Source organism: Amphibalanus amphitrite, unplaced genomic scaffold, assembly GCF_019059575.1.
Source record: "Amphibalanus amphitrite isolate SeventyFive unplaced genomic scaffold, NRLGWU_Aamphi_draft 000162F_arrow, whole genome shotgun sequence".
In the NCBI taxonomy this organism is placed as follows: domain Eukaryota; kingdom Metazoa; phylum Arthropoda; class Thecostraca; order Balanomorpha; family Balanidae; genus Amphibalanus; species Amphibalanus amphitrite.
In genome coordinates, this window is record NW_024881657.1 from 681441 (window position 1) to 702283 (window position 20843).

The 20843-nt window shown below is 50.3% G+C and overlaps 2 protein-coding genes across 2 annotated transcripts; one reads left to right on the forward strand and one right to left on the reverse strand.

Annotated features, from left to right (window-relative positions):
* Window positions 1-68: 68 nt before the first annotated feature.
* On the reverse strand, window positions 69-10750 carry LOC122383364. The gene is made up of 6 exons (XM_043369676.1): window positions 10494-10750; window positions 10181-10308; window positions 7334-7520; window positions 6095-6793; window positions 4932-5775; window positions 69-518 (listed from the first exon to the last, which is right to left on the reverse strand). Exons 1-6 carry the CDS (start codon window positions 10614-10616, stop codon window positions 271-273), a joined length of 2229 nt encoding a protein of 742 aa, XP_043225611.1. The 5' UTR covers window positions 10617-10750; the 3' UTR covers window positions 69-270.
* Window positions 10751-14254: 3504 nt separating this feature from the next.
* On the forward strand, window positions 14255-20332 carry LOC122383353 (zinc finger protein 672-like). Its single transcript, XM_043369658.1, has 10 exons — window positions 14255-14397; window positions 14945-15033; window positions 15407-15586; window positions 15976-16098; window positions 16372-16569; window positions 16813-17052; window positions 17400-18209; window positions 18448-18696; window positions 19186-19328; window positions 19666-20332. Exons 1-10 carry the CDS (start codon window positions 14358-14360, stop codon window positions 19958-19960), a joined length of 2367 nt encoding a protein of 788 aa, XP_043225593.1. The 5' UTR covers window positions 14255-14357; the 3' UTR covers window positions 19961-20332.
* The last annotated feature ends 511 nt before the right edge of the window (window positions 20333-20843 follow it).

Below are 20843 nucleotides of genomic sequence, written 5' to 3' on the forward strand. Positions count from 1 at the left end.
GGCAATCTATCGAGGGACATTGTCGCCCCCCCCCCCTACCAAACGCCAGTTTAGGTAAACGATTCTGCTCTTGTTCAACGTATATTTATAAATTACTGCTACAAAAAAATCAACAATAACAATACACCTGACAACGAGTTATAAATAAAAGTTAACATCCACATGCACAATAAAATTCACAAATCAATGCCGAACAGCTATTCGCGTTTCATGCGGGACTATTGCTAATGGCTGATTTCTTATGCAGCTCAGGGCAGCCACCTGCCTCCGTCAGAAGAAGTCGGTAGTGGGGCTGCTCGGCCTGCTGTGCCCGTCCGTGGGCCTCGTCCCGCCACCTGCCGCCGCCGGTGTGAGGAACACCGGACTCCAGCGGCCGCCGGCCTGCTCCGCCGCAGATGGCGCCACCAGGAGCTCCGATACAGAGGGCGCCACCAGGTGTTCCGATACAGAGGGCGCCACCAGGTGTTCCGATACAGAGGGCGCCACCAGCTGGTACGGCGGAGGAGGCTCCCGGTACACTGCCGACCATGAGGGGTGGCGAGGGGCGATGTCAAACAAAACAACGTAGTGCAGTCACGGAAACTGCTTGGCCACTCAAAACAATTTCAATTTCTACAAACAACCAAAAATCGCACAGCCCCTGGCAAGGGCCGTACCGGGACGGCTGGGATCACTTCTGCGCCTGCCATCTATCGGGCAGTGTTTGGAACTACAGCGGGCGCTGGCCGGCCGGGCCGCGCGGCGCCGTTACCGGGCTATGGAGGCGAATGAAGCGGTGTAAAACCAGACGAATTTTACGCTTGCAAAGCAAAAAACGAAAAATGTACACTCACCACAGTGTTCAGCAAAGTACTGGGAACAATATGGACATAATTTAAAGCCAGTACGATGCGAACTGTTGGTTCCCTAGGGCAGTATTTACATACTTGTAGGAGATAGAACTTTAGCATTACGGGACCTTCTAAACTGCGCTTGCAAAGTACTTGATTGTAAATATTTTCATTTAGAGGCAAAAAACTAAAAATGTACAGTCAGAGCGTTGTTTCCAATGCTTCTAGGTACACAATGAGCATAAATTTAGCTCGAAATGTCATCACACATTGGTTCCCAGTCCAGTTTAAAACGACACTTTGTGCCGCAGAGCCTATCTCTTCCAATGGAGGGCGGCTGGGTGGCGGTTATAGTGGTGGACAAGACAATTCTTGAGTGAAATGAAATCATTTGCTTTCAAAGAAGATCTTTGAAGAACTTGTAATAATTGACAAATGATCGTTAATTACAGTGTATAATTTCAAGTTCATGGCAAATGAAAATATTTTAAACAATGCTAGTGAACTCCAGTACCGCCACGCGAGAAAGCAAGTACTCGACGCACGGTCTGCCCGCCACTTCTGAAAATGGTCCGCGGCCGGCCGGCCGCGACCCGACACGCTCATACAAAATTTATATCCGTCCGAATCATTTATGGACCGAATTACATCTATATTACTATTTGAGGAGGGTGCGTCTGTCCGTTACCGAGGTCCCGACTTGGTGGTGCTTTGCGTGGACTACAGGCCAGACCATTGCACCTAGCGCGCTGAAATTTGCACAACTTATAGATCAAGGATGCGCGACGTGCCTTTGAGGGGCCTGGGCTCGATCGGGTCGTTAGTGAGCGCGTGGCGCCTGCCCAAAAAGTGCAAATTCGCGTCATAGACTTTACATGTATAAATCGGCGTGCGAAATCGGGCAAAAACGACTAATTTTGGCCGACACGGGTCCAGTCCCCGTGCAATTTCTTGGTGACCAGGGATCCGACCGGCACGGGGAAAACAGCATCGTGTACAGAATTGAACGGGCTATTGAATGGTGTGCAATGCAGAGGATAGCACGCGCCACGTGCACCGGAGAGGGCACTTTTATTTGAAAAATTGCGGTTTTTGAGGGATTTTGGAATTAATTTTATTTTTAGGTGACCGTTAAACGGAGCGAGTTGGAACAACGCCTGTTGGCAAGAGAAATGTACGGCCTCTCATGGGAAAATTGTGAATAGATAATTGATCGACGACAAGGTGGTATAAATCGCTGGAGAAGGTGGTTTTTGTCGATGATGTGCCGCTTTCTTAGTTACACGGGTTTTGCTGCATAACCTGATATGTTTCGCAATTGAAACTGGTACTGTTTGAAAGAGCATTAAATTTTGTCCAAGATACACCCAAAATTTTTGCATGACAAGCAACAATATTCTAAAAAATGCAAATATTGCAAACCACTACATAGTCATTTTTACCGAAATTCATCGATGGTCCTCAAAAGACTTCACGCCAGTTTCCGAATCATTCTTAAGTAGAACGCATGATAATACGACACGGGCACCTCGATGCGATGTATCCTTTTTGTTTTATTACAAAATGCTTGGCCGTCGAAAAGCAATAGAACGAAATGGATGCCAACCAAATCGACACAGACCAACCCAATACCCACGGGTCAAAAATCTCTACACCATTTTCGATGCATTTTAAGACAAATGAAGTCCAATTTAAAACAGTTGATTTCTGAATTAAAACAATTGACAGGCGGGTTAAAACACGTGACATTCAGCTTAAAACAACTGACACGCGATTTAAAATAAATGAAAAGCAAATTAATATAAATGACATGCAATTTAATCATACAAATAAAGGTACGTAAAGCTATGCTGAATAATGATGTTTTACTGCAAATGAAAACAAATGTTGTGTTCGACTACATGATTATTTGTAGGGAGAAAATTGAAAGACGCCTCTTTTGGACGAAAGTCATTCTTAACACTTTCAAACACCGAATTAGGTACAGGTAACATTAACAGTTGACCCAATGAACATAAAAATACATAGCACCCGTGACCCCTGTTTATGCCCATGAGGTCATGTCAGGTCACGAAGGGTATCTAGCAGGTTTTAGCAAATAACTTCGGATAGAGGCATGTTAGAGTCATGAAAACGCCTTAGATTTGTAAGCTCCACGATACGAATCAGCTGATACGCAACATGACCCTTTCCGGTCAGGTCAAGACCTTGGCCTGAGGTCAATTTTTCAATTTGACCTTTCAAGGTCAAATTATAGTTCATTCGATGCGTCTTGACGAGAGGAACACGATGCAGGTATAAAAGTTTAGCTCGTGCAAAACTTGAGTCAATAGTAAGTGCAAAAAAAACTCCGCAAAAATCGTCCATTTTGGCAGTTTTTGCCACCTGCAGCCTAGAACGTTGACGTTAGATCAAATGTGGGAGAAATATTCAGAGAGAGCGTTAAGTGGGCTATCAAATGCGCTTTTCCTCGGTGCTGTAGCTCTCTTGGTTCCCGAGTTATGCTTCTAAAAATTGTTGACATTTGACCTGAAAATCTGCAACATTTGGCCTTCAAGGACCTCTGGTGACCTGACTGACCTTTGACTTGGGCAAAAAAGTGACTGAAGTAGTTCTGTCATTTTGTTTTGTCGCTCTCTCGCACACTGCCTTCCGCGTATCGCTACGTGGCCCAGGAGCCGAGTTGGAAGGGGAAGGGTGTTCAAACACCCCCCTCCCCAGCAGGGTGTGGAAATCCAGGATCCCCAGCGGGACGCGGGTTAAGACGGAGAAGGACCGTGTAGTGTAGGATTCAATGTCATCGTATGGAAGCTCTAACGCCAGTCAGTCATTTTGAATTTTTAACCCATTGAAGCATATGTTAAAGTTCTACGAACTGTCACAATTGCAAATATGTAGTCGAACACATTGTTTATTTTATTTGCACTAAAACGTAATTATTCAACATAGCTTCGCCCGCACATGCCATTTTCCCATCCTAGAACGCACATGGGGGGGGGGGGTTGCCACCCCCCCGCGCCATTTCGTTCCTGTTGGAGATAGAGCTTAGCGGTAAAGACCAAAAAGATTCTTTGGGAAGAGACGAATCCAATGATACCCAGTTTTACCTTCTCAGGTCAGTCATTGACCTTCCAGGTCAGGTCAAACTAAAAAATGTTGCTGTTTTGGGTCACCGTTGGATATCAAGTGCGCTGCTTATCATATACCGATAACGATGCTGTTTTCTGGTGCCAAGCCAGCTAGAACCTCTTTCTCACACTACCCGACCAGGTTTTTGCTGCTGAGGTCATTTCAGGTCAAGTTAGGTCAAGGTCAATTATATGTGTTTGTATGTCTGTGTGTGTCTGTGTGTATACTGATGTGTGCACCGATTGTTTATGAGTCCATATTACATGAAATCATGATCTGAGAAGCTTTTACCAAAAAATGCAGTCAAAAAACTTCACAAAAAGTAAATTCCGCTTGCCTAAAACGCAATTATCTTAGATGACCTAGGTTGACCTTGACCTTGACCTTGACATCTGTACATCGTCGAACAACATGTTCCATGATGGGTGGGAGGTAAGACTGGTAAAAAAGGCCGAAATCAAGGTGTCAAAAGCTCACAAGGCCCATAGCCAACGCAAGATGTCGAGAATTGGCCATTTGGGTCATGACATGACCTGAAAAACAAGGTCATATCTCCGAAACCAAAGGTCACAGAAACTTGAAATTTTCAGTGGACATCAAGAAAGGATAGAGGAGCAGCTATACGAAAAATCAGCCTTCTAGCTCTAAAAATGTTGAGTGCAGAGCAGAAAGACTACCTGGGGGGGGGGGTGGCAACCGCCCCCCCCCCCCCATGTGCGGGCGAGGGTTAAGTAACTATAATTGTATGATTAAATTGTATGTCATTTATATTAATTTGCTTGTCATTTATTTTAAATAGCATGTCATTTGTTTTAAGCTGAATGTCACGTGTTTTAACCCGCCTGTCAATTGTTTTAATTCAGAAATCAACTGTTTTAAATCGGACTTCATTTGTCTTAAAATGCATCGAAAATGGTGTAGCTTTAGCGGTAGATTTTGTGCAAGGTTGAGCACCTGCCTACAGTTCCGTACCTGGGGTGTGCGGTGACGGCGGGGCGGGCGTCACGGCCGGAGAGCGCTCTCTGAACGGGTTGAGGTCACGTTTCTCGGCCACCGTCTGGCCAACAGCAGCCGAGGACTCCGGAGGAGCCGAGGCGAGGTCGGGCCCCGGCGGGACGAGCGAGAGAGGCCCCGAGCTGGTACCGGCCTGGGGCGCCGCTGCCTGCTGGGCTGGCTGCTGGGTAGGACCAAGAGAGGGCTGCTGGCACGCCTGCTGGTACGTGGGTTTCTCTGGCTGCTTCGGCTGCTGGTATGCCGCCGGCTGAGGCTGCTGGCTGGGTCCTTGGCTCGGGTCCTGTGGTCCTGGCTGCTGTGGCTGGTTTGGCTGCTGTCCAAGAGCCTGGCCAGGCTGCTGTCCAGGGGGCTGGCTGGGCTGCTGACTAAGCTGCGGATTCGGTAGCTGCTGAGCCGGCTGCTGAGTCGGCTGCTGATATTGGGGGTTCGGTTGCTGGTATGGCTGTTGGCACGGCTGTTGGTAAGGTTGTTGGTACGGCTGCTGATACGGTTGTTGGTAAGGTTGCTGATATGGTTGCTGGTAGGGCTGCTGGTAGCAAGGCTGCATCATGGGCATCATCATCATTTGCTGCTGCTGCTGCTGGTTGCTGCTCTGCTGGTTGTTGGTGGTGCTGGTCGTGTTGCTGGTCACCACGGTGACCCCGGTGTCGGCGGCGTCCCGCTGCATCTCCATCAGCTCCTCAAAGTGGCGGCGCAGCGCGCGCACCAGCAGGTGGGCTGCCACGGCCGCCAGCACGTGCAGCGCGCACATGGCCAGCGTGAGCACGGCGTTCCTCAGCACGGTGGGCACCAGGTCCTTCACCTGCGGCTCACGGCGGACGGCGGTGGCGAGTTACATGGGCTGGCTGAACGGTGTGGAACGGGACCTGAATTGTGGAGAAAAAGTGTGTACGTGTTGCATCCGCATCGTGAATCAATGAAATGTACTCGCAATTGTTCACTCGGCAGAAAACCAGATCATGAGGCAACAATGACATTTGTAAAACGCGACGTTTTACTTACAAGTACAACTGATTTTACGACTGTTTCTACTTTTTTGACGAAAAACGGAAAAGAAAGTTTCAAAAATCACACCAATTACAGGTGCGGTGCGTTCCATGCCTCCCGCTCATCCGCCTCACCTCTTTGAGCTCCTGCAGGGTGCGAATCTTTATTGTGTAGAGACACTGCTGGTTGACGCCGATCTCGTAAGCCCTCTCGGCGAGCGAAATATTCTGCAGGTTCCAGACCTTATCGAACTTTTTCGCCAGCGCGCGCCAGTTCTCGTCGGCGCTGAGGTCGGCAGTGATCTCACCGGTCACCGTGTGAAGCTGCCCTCTGAGCGTGTTGACCCCCTTCACCAGCGAGGTGGCAGCGTCCACTATCCCCCTCCGGCGCAGGCTCGACCGGCCGCTGGCACACAGGGGCTCGAAGCCGCCGTCTTCCTTTTTCCGACCGCCGCCTCGGACCTCATCGTGCATTTCCCAGAACTCTGTGGGTCTCGGCTTGGCGATCCACTCGTTCCTGATGAGGATCTGCAGCGTCTTTCCCTGGATCTCGTCGGACCATTCCCGCCAGGAGTCGGACCAGGAGAAGTAGTGCGGCAGGATGCGCCGCTCGTCCAGGTTACCCATCTCGTCCAGCCAGCCCATTGCCCGGCGGAAGGCGCGCTGCTCCGACTCGCTGACCTCGAGCTTGTAGACGTCGGAGAGGGGCGGCAGCGGCCGGCGCATCACCTCCGAGACGTGGGCGCCCACAGAGGCCAGCTGGTGGTGGGCGCTGAACAACACCATCGAGATACAGAACTCGACCACGGCCGCGGCGCCGGCCAGCAGCACAAACTGCAGACAACGGACACAACAATAACGGACACCCCTTGGACACAACATACAGATCGCGGGTCACGGGTCGCAGGTCACGGGTCACAGGTCACAGGTCACAGGTCACGGATCACGGGTCACGGATCACGGGTCACGGGTCACGGGTCACGGGTCACGGATCACGGGTCACCGCCCAGCAGCAGAATTTAGAGACAACAGACGAAACGGGCACAGAGAAATGTTATGGAATTGTTACAGAAGCTGCATTTAGTGCATAACATCAAATAAACAAGGACCAATTTGTTCTTTATCACGAACAATGTTCGATCGAACGTTTGTACCGTTCCGGTTAAAAGTAGTAATGTATATTTACACAAAAGGTCCATTTGGGTAGAACAGTGGTCGTCGGGTCGTTGGTGACACTAGGCTAAAGTGACAAAAAAAAACTCCTAAAACATCGATTTACGGAAAAATAACTCTCAGCCAAAAAGAACCGATGAACGTTTAGCGGCAGCACCACCGTGGCTTCCGGTCTCTGTGAGGGACCCGAACGCGACCCACCAGGAAGAGCGAGGTGCTGCTCTCGCAGCAGCTGCCGCACAGGCCGATGACGCCGGCGATGACGATGACGATGGAGAGCACGATGACGGCTCTGTAGCCGCGCCGGCTGCTGGTCACCAGGTGGCACTCGCACGGCTCGCGTTCCGAGCTGCACTCCTGGCTGACGATCTCGTGCTCCCAGTTCACCCTGAGAGCGGCGGCGGCGGGGAGGGGGCATGAGAGACGGTGCAACTTGATGAAGTGGCCCGGATGGATAAACTAGACAGACGGACTAGTATGAGTAGAACTAAAGAGCGGCGCCATCGACGATATACGGGAGGACGGTACAGGCGATATCGATAGGATGGTGATTGGTGATAAATGGTATACGAGAGGATGGGACACATATCAGTAGGCGGAACTATGGTCAAGCGTACCCATTTTCGGGAACGCATTTTCGTTCCCATGTTTGGGAACGATAAACCCAAATATGGGAACGCCATGTAGGCATTATTTAAAACAAGAAAAAGAACCGTTAAATGACGTCCAAAAAATATAAAACGATTGTGAACCGCCTGATATTTGTCTCAATATTGTTGGGAAAGAGTTTGATATTGTAAGGCCCATCGTAGTTTCAAATCATTCCCCTATTTCTAAAGCAGTCCATCATCCGGGCCGCGAGCCCAAATTTGGGAACGCTCTCGTACACTGGCGCTGCAAGCGTTCCTTATTATGGGAACGGCGTACCCAAAATTGGGAACGATTTCACCGACGCCTTTCAGGGGCTCTTTTCATTAACAAGCATCACGTCCAACGCCGCAAATTATTGTTAACGCAACAATCATCAGATGACCTTTCCGGCAAGACCGTCGCATGTTTCGCCCGGTCTTCTGCGCTTTTATTCCCGTCGATCTCGCAGCGGGCACGCCCCCCTCTGCAGGATTACGTAATTCACAACGCTCAGCGATGTTCAACAAGGTCTTCCATACCTATATCCACCGTCCGCGCTGAGGGTGGAGACATGTCAGGCACCTGTCTGTTTATCACCGATAGTTGACGAGTACAAGGAAGTATCCAAAAATGGGAACGCTGAATATGTCACACCCTCAAAACACCTAGTCCCAATGAAAATCTAGTTTTTTCCTTTCTTGATGAGTGTAAGTGGCAAAAGGCCTGGTAGGATGGGCACGAGGAATTATCGAAATCAGCATAAAAATTATAAATAAGCCACACAGAGCGAGCTATATAAGAGAAATTCCCCCAAAACGATCACGCTTAGAAACACGGAAGACAAAAACCACGCTCATGACGCTCCTTATAAAACAGCTCTAAACAGCTAGCATCCAAATAAAATATGTCTTTCCAGGATGATAAAATACAGCTGGATAATTTTCAACCGCTTAAACTGAGTTTACAACAGTAGCTCGGTAAATTCACTCACGTTCCACGCGGTCGTCCGCCCCGACACAAAAGTCAACAATATTACCTCGGGACCGTCCGCGTCTTCGCTTGCATTTGTCAGCATCTGGTGTCGATAGTATGAAAGTTCATAACCACGCGAAAATTATTATACTTTACCTCAAACTAAAAAATGCTTCATTTTCCTTAAAATTGCATGTTAAATGTCGTATAACCCATATTTCCACCATTCTGTCATTTTCAAAAAATCATTAAAAATATCATTCCACGGTCAATTTCCTTGTTCCACGGTCAGATTAAAGATAACTTTATGGAGATTTAGTATATACTTAAATCAGCGTGCACTTTTTTGAGACGTGATGCACTTTTGAGTTTTAGTGGGAGAACGGCCGAAAAATTGCCTTCCGTTCTCATAAATGGGAACGCCCGTTCCCATATTTGGGAACTCCGTTCCCAAAAATGGGAACGTTCCTATATTTGGGTACTCATGACCATAGTTCCGCCTACTGATATGTATACGAGAAGACGGGATAGGGATATAAGAGAGGACGCGGGATAGACGATATACGGAAGGCCGGATAGACCGATTTTATATACGAGAGGACGGTGTAGGATAGACTGACATGATATACGATAGGACGAGATGGACAATATACGAGAGGACGAGATGGACAATATACGAGAGGACGAGATGGACAATATACGAGAAGATGGGATAGAACAAGGGATAGACGATATGGGAGGGGATACACGATATGTATTCGAAAGGATGGGATAAACGATATACGTTAAGACGATATCATCGATGTAAGAAATTAGAAAGGACGGGATTTACGGTAACGACTGAACACGGGATAGGCGATATACGGAGAGAAGGGATAGACGGTATACGAGAAGACGGGATAGGTGATATATGGGAAGAAGAGACACACGATATACCTACGAGAGGACACGATAAGCGATGTACGAGAAGACGAGACAAACGATGTAAGAAAGGACGAAATTAACGATATACGAGAAGACGTGATAGACGACGATATTTTGAGGCGATTATAAAACGACAAGGACAGTCACGATGCGAGATTATGGGAACAAACAATACGAGAGGAAGAAAAGGACATTAGAAAATTCGAAATGCTGAAACACACGATAGGTATACGAGAGAACGGTAAAATGTGGTGAGTCATATGATCTGAGCCACTACAAGAAAACTAGCGCAGGATTATTTAAATGTTATTCCCTACGAACTGAATATAGCTAAAACGTTGTGCCGCATGACCGACCGTTTATACGCGACGCTCGGTGAAATGACGAGCAGTTCAGCTAGACAACGATAACAAGGATAAGTCGCACGAGAACTTAGTTACCACTAGAGCCACCCTAACGTTTTTTATTATTACTTTAGTTCCAGCATTGTCCAGTTCTGTTCAGTTCCAGTACCGTACTAACCTGACTAAATCCAGCTGTGTCTCGGCCCGGTTCAGCCGCTGCACCAGGTACTGAGTGGCCTCCGAGGCGTCACTGGAGAACTGCCACCACATCTTCAGGCCGTAGAACATCAGCAGACCCCCGATCACCTGCGAGCCGTAAATATTGAACGCCTAACCGGGCCAAGGTAGGGATCGGAAGAAAGCGATAATAAATGCATGGTTTTGTTGGCAGCCCGGGATGTTCGACAAGCAATATTCACGCTGCGAAACTAAAAGCGACGGTACCTCTTTTACCCAACCTCCGGCCACAAAAACGTCCCGTCACCTCTCACCATGGAGAGCAGGCCGCAGAGGATGATGACCGCCTTCTGCCAGTTGCCCACGCCGGACCAGCTGCCACAGCCGGTAATCCGTACCCCTCCCCAGCCCCGCCGGTGGTGGCCGTACCGCGACATATCGGTACCCGGGTACCGCAGCCCCCAGTCCGTACCCCCGCACAGCACACAGACCCCACACCGCGCAGCCGACCGGCCGAGACACACTGGCGGCCACGGTCTGGCGACCCGGGCCGGCCGGGCGCGGTCGAGCGGGTGTCAGCGCCTCAGGCGGCTACTCAGCTAGCGGCGCTGCTCCCGTGACCTCGGTTAGGTCAAACCCCAGCCGACCCGCGTCACCGGGTGGTGGGCTGTATGAGCACCATAGAATCTATGTAAACGTAAATGTACGCAGTTTTGTTTGACCGTCTGAACTTGCGAGTTTCGGAAACTTCAGTCGCAAATGAATAGATAGGGGGTGCGTTGTTTTGACGTTACGAAGTTCGTGCGGTATTATCACGATTGCATCAAAACGTCCATCCCAAAGAGGCAAACAGCGGCGTCATTACGCCGTCGTTTTATTAGTTACCAAATGTTGTGTCAAAATGGTTAGGTACCTACCTAAGGATGTGGGGAAAAGTTGATATTGTATTTCCATATGTGATCTGACGTTTTCTGACGTTCTTGGTATCAAACGACATACGCAATGGTGCCAAAATCATCATGGATACCTAAAAACTGTTTACAAGGTCAGAGGCGGGGCGGTACTTTGTGTGTTTGTTTGCTTGTTTGTTTGTTTGTTTTCTCGGGAGTAAGCTTTCTCGGCCTTATAAGGCCGATACTTATCATTTATACATAAGTGACTATTGCAAATCTTTGGGATACTAGGATAGGGCGTAGACATTTGAGTGTGTGGGACACCGACGTTCGACAGTCATTCGAAGAGGCGAGACCGTCCCGGTGGGAGCAGACTGCCCGGGACAGTCCGCCCGCCTCCCAAACCGTCAGCCGATGATTTTTAACGGATCTGCTTAGTGACTGGTGAATTTTGTTTTTGTTTTTGTTTTGTTGGGGTAGGCCCTTTCGGTCCAATGAGACCATTTCAGAGCCGGGAGGATGCTAGGATATAGGGGGAGACATTGGTCTGGGCAGGCACCCTAGTGAGTCGCCGGGGCTGAGCCCGTCCAGAGGACAGGCCACCCAGCCCCAAGGCACTCACTGCACCCGGCTACGGGGTGCGCTCCCTCGGGAGCAGCGGTGCCGCTCCAAGGGAGCAGCCCGCATGAGATAAAGTGCCTGTCCAGCCCGAAGGGAGGTTACGGAGTGGAGGAGAAGGATTTCAGTATCCTGAGGATAGAAGCACGGATCGGTGACTGGTGAAGGCAGACCGTCGACCGACAGGCGACATCATCCACCCCGGGTTGCCGGACGCCGCACACTGGGCCGGGGGCCCGGAAAAGTGCTAGAAATTATTTGTGATTGAGTTGTTGATCTCAGCGACAAGCAAACATGCTAAAAACGAAGTGGGGCTGCTTAACCCTCGCCGGACCTGTTGTCGGACCCCCCACCCCCTCGGCCGGCCGAGGGGGGAGGGTTGGTACGACCCCTTTTCGCCGTTTCGCCCCTAATGGAGCTAGAGCCTCGCGGAAAAAACAAGCGTGTGCGCCGTTTCAAGACGGAACGATTGATACCCGATTTCAAGGTCCCATGTCAACCGGTAACCTCTGAGGTGAGGTCAAAAAGCCCAAGGTAGGGTTTGGTTTTTGGTAAATAATTGCGCATAAAATGGTCGCAGAGCAGCGATTTTGGCACCATCGTGTTTGCCTGGCTCAGGCGCGTCGAATGGTATACTTTTTGTTCGGGTGAGGTCAACTTAAGGTGTTGACCTCAGGTCAAGGTCAGGTCAGCATCCCCAGGTCACGAAGTTGGTCGAAAGAGGTCATGTCGCATATCATTCGATTCGGGAGGTCTTCCCGAGTCCATTGGTGGCTTTCCCGAGTCGCTGGCTCAATTTGATCATGAGTTATTGACAAGAAACTCCTATGACCGTAGTGACGTCATAAATGACGTCACGGAAGGTCAAAAATGCAAAAGTAAAGCATCGGATCTTGCAAGGAGTGCATGAAATCACGATTCCGTGTGCTTGAGATAGTTTGAGATCATTCCATGCGCAAAAACAACAGTTTCCTTATCTCCCCATTTACTTTTAATGGTGATGTCACGTGACCTCGAAGAGTAGCAGGCATTAGCAAAAATTGCGAGTAGGGCATGACAGAAAGATGATTAGTGGTTTGTATGGCACGGTCATTTTTAGCGGCTCGAAATAACATTTCTCAAAAAGTCTAACTTAAGAGCAAGTTGTTGTTGATTATCACTTACTTGTGTTTGGGGGTTAATAATGACTGAATTTTTTAGTTTGGCCCAAAAATTTTGACAGCATTGTGTGCGTTAATCAATTCTGAGCTCAGGGACATATATTTTATTCAGATTATAAGCCTTAGTTTTTCACAACTTCCAGCGCTATAAAAAGCGCCGGGCATTCAGTAGAGCGGCGAGGTGACAATTGCCCCTACATCATGTGGTTTACTGGCGCATATCTCGAAAAGTAGCAGGGAAAAGCAGCAAAGTACCTATATGGAACGAAAGATGAGTAATCAGCGGCTAGTATAATATGTTTATTTTTAGCTGCTCGAAATAACGTTTTTTTAAAGTCTATTTAAAAATTTAGATATGATTTTTATTTAGGTCTTGCAGCTGCTTGCAAAAAGCTAGCTTATGTTGCAGAAAAGCGATGCAATATGTAAGAATGTTGTTGGTACAGTGAACAACAGTGCCCTGAACTAGTCTGACAGAAAATTGCGTTCAAAATGACAACTGGTCAAATAATAAATATCAACTAAAGATTAGCATTAAAATCGGCAAATGTGGTGGCCACTAGCGAGTCTAAATAGTCTTGTGTTTGGTGACAACTGACCACCTCAATTTCGACCTTAGGGCAAAAATGGCATCGGAATCGTATTCTTCGATCAATTTGGGATTAAATGATACCTATTTTGTTCATATTGCGGACAGTCAGTTTGGGGGAATTTGTGTGTTATCCATGACAGATATATATAAAAAACGACAATATATTCAAATACACAATTAAAAACAGAGCTTTCGGTAACAAATACCTTGATCACTGTGTGTGATACCTTGATCACACAGTGATCAAGGTATTTGTTACCGAAAGCTCTGTTTTTAATTGTGTATTTGAATATATTGTCGTTTTTTATATATTGGGGGAATTTCTAGCGCTTTTTCGGGCTGCCGGCCTACAGTGCGCCGGCCGTAATCAACGAAGCATGTAATCTTGGCATCGTCAGGTGGTCGTGGTGTGACCGCCATCCCGGAAAGGGAGCGTGAGGGGGATGCGGATAGGTTTGTCCTGAGGATGGCGAGGACAGACGAGCCACTCCGTAAATGTCCGTTTGTTTATTTCAATACTTCGCGGTCATCACGGTGACTTTCTTCTTTCCTTCTCTCTGATTTTTTTTTTACGGGCAGGAATTTTCTCTCGTACCCCTAAGAAAATGCTACTATTTTTTGCATACATGGCGCAGCAATGCTTTTTCTGACGCAACAAAAAATGTTCATTTGCTGTTCGTATTGGTCGCGTAGCAAAGATACTAGACGTTGATTTGTTATTTTACTGTCAATGATGCACGTGGACACGCAAATTTAATTTTGTGAACATAATACTTATTCCGCACACATTTGACTCGCAAGCAAGTTTGAGTTTTGCTTGGTTTTGCGCTCTTGGTTTTGCTGAGGGTCGAGGCACTATTGTTAAATAAACATTTCTCATCTCGTTTTGTGTTTGATACGGCTGAGCAATTTTAAATGGATTTTGCTGATGGTATTCCAGATATTTTCATTCCAGGTATGTCGTCGGATGTTATCACCTTGACGGAGAAATGTGTTCTCTGACGTGCAGTGGCATTGGATTTGATCTTTACAATGCATCTTAGCAAAGTCCTAGGCCAATATGAGCTGATGTAGGTACCAATTTCACATCAATTTTAGCTAACACTCCTAGCTCTTTCTGTGTTTTTGTTGTTCACCTATGACCAATGCATGCACTTTCAAGGTAGTTGATTGAGGTAATGACGTAGATGCATTTATTGATTTTGTCATTTATGCATGCTGCAGTGAAGCAATTTGCAATTTGAAGCGGAGCCTAATATTTAATTTAATTAAACATAAAATAACATTGTAGGTACCAAAAGTTGATGTGGATCACGTGTATAGATCGGTCGTGAATGAGCCAATAAAACAACGTCACTGATGTTTTACTTTTAATCATCTAAGTATATTGATTTGTGGAGCATCTGGGCAAGGGCTACATTTAAAGAAGGTAATAAAGTATTGAAAACAAGAAACTGCTACTTAATTATAATTTGTATTTATTGCTACACTATTCTTTACAGGTCTATCTGAAGATGTGCTACTTTGCTGTGACATGTGTGGTGAAAAACATTTTGCCAAGGAATGCAAGTTTCTCATTGATGCTCCAAGGGTGAGAGAGTCTACAGCATGTTTTTTTCAGGCTGCCCGTATGCATTATCAGAATTCCTTTTAAATCTTTATTTACCAGTTTCCTGTGATAAAGCATAGGCATGCTATTATATTGAAAATACTGAGTTTAAATTAATTATCCTGCAGCTGAGAATGATAATTATCCTGTGATGATGATCCCTTGTGCTGGAAGTCCACTTGATATGATAGGAATTAGCAGGCACTATTTCAGTCCAACTCCTCATACCTATATGACTCGTATATCAGAGAGAGGACACTTTGTTCAGTCATAGGTATTAGCCTGATATGGGCTTAACACATGTATCAATCACATTGGACATTTCAGGCGACCCATCATTGCCTTCTTTTGACAGATTGTTGACGGCCTGACGAGCCGCGCTCGCGTCACACTGCCCTCAGTGCTGGCGTTACGCCACCACCTGGACTCCAGCGTAACGGTTGTGAGCACCGCCGAGCTGGGGGTCGGCACTCTGTTCGGCCCGATGGTGGCGCCGCGTACCGACCACATCACCAACCATCAGTTCCCAATCAAGGTGACAGGTGGCGGCTGGCTGGTCGCCGACCGCTGATCGTAGGTAGTTGGTTTTTCACTGCCACTGGCCCCAGGTCAGTGGAGATCGGCTGACTTTGAAGTCAGTTTTTTGTTTATTATCAGACGTAATCAAGGTACAATTTCGCTCTGTCCGCGCTTTTTCTTGTTTGCTTATGATCTATCAATGTCATTGCGTTTTACCGGTAGACACCAATAGATGGCCGTACTCTGGCAGGTGATAATACGAGTTTTTTTTTTTTTTTTGCTGTAGCATTACCATCGTCTGCTCGGCCAGTCAATGTCTCAGGATTGTGTGAGTGTGCCTGTCCGACCTACCCTGCCCTGACCGGACCTGACATGATCTGACCTGACCTGACCCGCCTCTGTCAGGTGTTTGGTGGGGACGGCGCGGCCGACCGGTACCTGGACACCCGGGACGAGGAGCAGTGCAACTGGATGTGTCTGGTGACGCCCTCCTCGGAGCCGCACCTGCAGAACCTCGCCTGCATTCAGGTCAGTCGGACCAGGTGACCTCAGGTCAGGTGGGACTGGATGAGCTCAGGTCACGTAGGTTCAGATGACCTTAGGTCAGTCAGATCACATAACCTCAGGTCAGTTGAGACAATTGCATAAAAAACTGCGAAGCGTCCTCAGTCTGACAGTTTTTATCTTGCAATCAGAAAATTTTAGTCATCACATTTGTGATGTGGCGTTTGCTGTCTTTATTACATTATTCGAGGCAAACCAAGTCCTACCCAGTTGTGTTGCCTGTCCTGTCCCCCTCAGATCGGTGACGACATTTTCTATGTGGTGCGCCGCGCGGTGTCGGCCGGCACGCCGCTGCACGTCTGGTACGCGCCGTTCTACGCCGCCAAGCTGCGTCACTCTCTGACGTCAGACCTGCTGGCGCCGGCCGACAGTGACGTCACAGAGGTGGTGCTGATCCGGGAGGCCGAGACGCCGCCCGAAAAGGACGCAGAGAAGGTAAGAATGGGTGGGGGGGGGGCGGTAGGGCCGGGGGGTCTGGCAGTTAAAGGCGGGAGTACTCGGGAACGGAAGCGGGATAAGGTGCCGAACAGGAGAGGAGGGCGGGGGGGGGGGGAGTTTGTACAGGCCGTAGCTCTTATGTGTGTGTGGCCCGTATATTTTTCACGACCTCTGTAACCCGTGTGACCTGTAAGGACCCAGTCCGTCCCACTCTGACCTGTCCTCCCGCTCTCCCCGCAGCCGAGCGGTACCCCCGGTCCGGCCGCCGAGCTGTGCTGCCCGCTGTGCCCGCGCCGGCCGCGCACCGCCGCCTCGCTGGCCGCCCACCTGCTGAAGGTGCACGGCTCGCAGCTGGCGGCTCTGCCGGCCGAGCCGCCGCCGCGCTGCGCCATCTGTGACGCCGAGTGTACCGACGGAGCGGCCCTGGTGGCGCACCTGAGGAGCCACCGGGCCACCCACCGGTGTCCACACTGCGCCAAGGTACGGTCCACCGGTGTCCACTATCCACACTGCGCCAAGGTACCGTCTGACGAGTAGGGCTCAGGTCGGGAGTGTGACCGACGGTGTGCATGTTCCGTGCCAAATCTAGTAGAATGTTTCATCGACATTTTGCATCAATTATTCTTCTTGTCCGTGTTTGGCAAACCAGACTTATCCTGAGTGCAGCAGTTCTATTATTCATGTGCATCTGTTCTCTGCTGGCTGGAAACCCTCACTGCATGTGCACTGCCGTTAACTGAAGAGTCAGTGTTTGCCTGCTGCTGTCTGACGGATGCGGACTGCCGGTGGTTGACTGACAGGTGTTGACTGCCTGCCTCTCCCGGTAGGTGTTCACCCGCCGTCAGACGCTCGCCGCCCACCCGTGTCCCGGTCCGCGGCGCGCCGCCCAGGGCTGGCCGTGTCCCCACTGCGGCCGACTGTTTACCACGGCGGCCGCGTGGCGGCGCCACCAGCGGCGGCACACGGGAGCGCTGCGCTGCGCCGGCTGCGGCCGCCACTTCGCCTCGGCGTCCAGCCGCGCGGCTCACGCCTGCCGCGCCGCCTCCGCCGCCGACCGGCCGCACAGCTGCCCCCAGTGCGCGCGCCGCTTCGCCAGCGCGGCCAGTCTGCGCCAGCACGCGGCGCTGCACTCGGACCGCTTCGCGTGCCCGCGCTGCGCGAGGCGCTTCTCTGGCGCGGCGCCGCTGCGCCGTCACGAGGCGCTGTGCGGCGCCGGGGAGCAGCTGGCCCGCTCTGGCTCGGTGACGTGCCGCCGCTGTCCGGCGCGTCTTGACTCGCTGTCGGCGCTGGCCGAGCACGCCCGGCAGCACGAGCTGCCGCACCGCTGCACCACCTGCGGCCGCAGGTTCCGCTCGCGGCTGCAGCTCGGCGCACACGTCTGCTCGCGCCTGGAGCCGGAGCGGGGCGCGGCGGACCGGCCTGCCCCCTCCCGGCGACCGGCGAGATCCCGGGCAGCGCAGTCCGCGCCACCCCCAGTGGTGTGTGAGGTGTGCGCCCAGACCTTCACCTCCAAAAAGTCGCTCTGGCTGCACCGGTTCACACACGCCGAGCGCCAGTTCGCCTGTGAACTGTGCGGCCTGAAGTTCAAGCGGAAGGATACGATGCTGTCACATCTGGCCACGCATGGCCAACCAATGGTGAGGCTGGTTTGGTTTGGTGACTGGGGAGATATACAAATGGAGCGAGAAAGAAGGACACTTTTTGCAGGTCTTTGCTTTTTCGCTGTTTCATTAATTAATTGATTTTTAAATCAAAACAATTGTCATTAGGTATATCATACGTTCGCACAAAAGGCCCTTTCACATAGAAAACGCAACGGTTTCATATTACCAGCTCTGTACATTCCACACCTAACCACTGTGTCCCCACCCCCAGGTGCCGTGTCCCCACTGCCACAAGCGGTTCAAGTCGAAAAAGTCTCTGGCCGTGCACGTGCGTCTGCACACTGGGGACGCGCGCTTCGCGTGCGACCTGTGCGAGCGGCGCTTTGTGCAGAAGGTGAACATGCTGCGCCACCGGCGGACCCACGACCCCGACCACCGTCTGGAGTTCCGCTGTGACGTCTGTGGAAAGTGCCTGAGCAGCGCGCACCACCTCAAGGACCACAGGCTGCAGCACACGCAGGTGAGGGGGGGCGGCAGCTGCAGCATACCCAGGTAAGGGAGGGGCGGCGGCTAGGGGGGGGGGGGGGACGGACCACTGGCTGCAGCACACTCAGTTGAGCGCACCAGTAAAGTAATATTGGGTGAGGGACTGACCACCAGCACAGGCCTAGGTGAGAGCTGATGCGCAGCAATGGCCGAGGCGGCGATGTGCTGGCCAGTCGGCTAGTTTTCCTGGCTTGCCAGGATAAGGTTACTCATCTATAAATGTGAAATTATGCGATTGTTTCTTACCTACTGATTTGTTCAAACGGAGTGTGAATTCGTAGCGTTAGGATATGCTTTATCATCTGTGATCTCCCGCTCTGACCATAATTCTTGTTTCCGCGAGTTCGTTAGTTCTATAGTTATTTCAGTAGACGTTTGCTTCCCCACACCACCGCCCACACGTGACCTGTCATTCCCACCGCCCTCCCAGGCCCTGCTAACCTCCCTTTCCCGCCTCTACCAGGGTCGGACCCACCGGTGCGCCGCGTGCTCGCGCTCGTTCCTGAAGCGGCGCGACCTGCAGCGGCACATGTCCGTGGTTCACACCGCCGGGCAGTACGAGTGCCCCTTCTGCCATATGACCACACGGCTCAAAGGCAGCATCAGGTGAGACTCCGCGCCGCCGGTAGTGGGTGGTTGGTTGAGGCAGTGCGAATCAGTGTGGGTACGGTCGGCTGGACGGCCGTCCTCTTCTATGTCCTCTTCCTGTGTCCTCTTCTGCTGGGTTTTTGGCATCATCTCAGAGAGCTGGGCTCACTGCTGTTAGATTACTTTGGATGGAAAGTGGAATTGGATGCTTGATGGATGCATTGTGATTAGAATTATGATAGTTAAACTTTTTTTTGTTACGCCTTGCATTTTTTCTTCATCAGCGATCAACTTGACTCGGCCTATTCGTTGCTCTGAGTTACGCTGACCGTTGCCCCCCTCCCCCCCCCTACAGCCGGCACCTGGCCAAGATGCACCCTGCGGAGCGACCGCAGTGGTCGGCCGCCGGCTTCCTGGACTCCCTGCACAGCGCTCCGGCCCGGCCGGCCGCCGACTCCATCCTCACCCTGGAGCCGGACGGCACGCTGCTGCTGGCAGTGCCATCTGGCGACGCCGCGCTGGACTCGAGCTTGGCCCGCTCGCCGTCGGCGGCGGTACTGGCGGACTCGGCGGAAGGGGATCAGGATGTGCTGCTGTATGTGATCGATGTGCCCGAGATGGACATCACATTTGACCCGCCGCAGCAGTGACGGGACGCGATGGTGACCTGGCGGGGTCGGTGGGGAACCCGCTGTCGCGCTGTGATGTTTTGAGTGGTTAGTACCGATCAGCTCAGGAATTACACGACTCGGCTGTCCTCGTGACCTCTTGTTTGAACAACGGGTATGGGTTTTTTATACGTGATTTATTGTTTTTCTTCTATTGCCTTTTGGTCTATGTGTACGTGTAGTGTGTACCAGTGGGAGCCACTGGCTCAAAACCCACAAACACTGCACAGCGGAAACCACACGTGTTTTGGTGTGGTGGGTATACGGGTTAAAACGTGTAAAAAGACTTATGTAGTTTTGAGTAATGTAGTGCTAATGTAGCAATTTGGAAAACAAATAAACATACAAAGAAATTTACTCGACTGTATCATGACGTCTGGAGCATCCAAAGTGACGGGATATGGGATCAATGATATTGATGCGATATTGTTCGCATGCTGTTCCGATAAAATGCCTATCGATGCAATGGGACCGATATGTTTGCGATCTATACAGGAGCATCAACGAATGAGCATTGCTGAATCCAATCGCACGTCGTTTGCTTTTTATAACTCAAAAACAGAATATTGTGCTTTACAACAAATTGTTTTTCGATTGATTTCATTAACGTAATGTAATATATGGCAGAAGTTACGGCCGGTAATCCATGGATTCGACGATGCTGAGCTGATCCGTACAAATGTACCTTGTTTGATTTCTTCACAGTGCACCGCTTTGTCATTCCTGCCGCTGCATCGTAGCACAAGATGATTTAGTCGAGGTCCAGTGAATTTCGATACCCGGTGAATGATTGACTCATCGGGCTGGGGCAGCCGCATGCTCGAAAAGTCGTGCTGTCGTTATCCGTTACATGCCAATATGAAGT

Coding starts and splice junctions, on each gene's coding strand:
- LOC122383364 (XM_043369676.1), bottom strand. CDS start 10,616: ATGTCGCGGTACGGCCACCACCGGCGGGGCTGGGGAGGGGTACGGATT. Junction 10,309..10,493: donor TCTGCGGCCTGCTCTCCATG/GTGAGAGGTGAC, acceptor TACGGCTCGCAG/GTGATCGGGGGTCTGCTGAT. Junction 519..4,931: donor GCCGTCACCGCACACCCCAG/GTACGGAACTGT, acceptor CATGGTCGGCAG/TGTACCGGGAGCCTCCTCCG.
- LOC122383353 (XM_043369658.1), top strand. CDS start 14,358: ATGGATTTTGCTGATGGTATTCCAGATATTTTCATTCCAG. Junction 15,034..15,406: donor TTCTCATTGATGCTCCAAGG/GTGAGAGAGTCT, acceptor TTCTTTTGACAG/ATTGTTGACGGCCTGACGAG. Junction 15,587..15,975: donor ACCATCAGTTCCCAATCAAG/GTGACAGGTGGC, acceptor CGCCTCTGTCAG/GTGTTTGGTGGGGACGGCGC.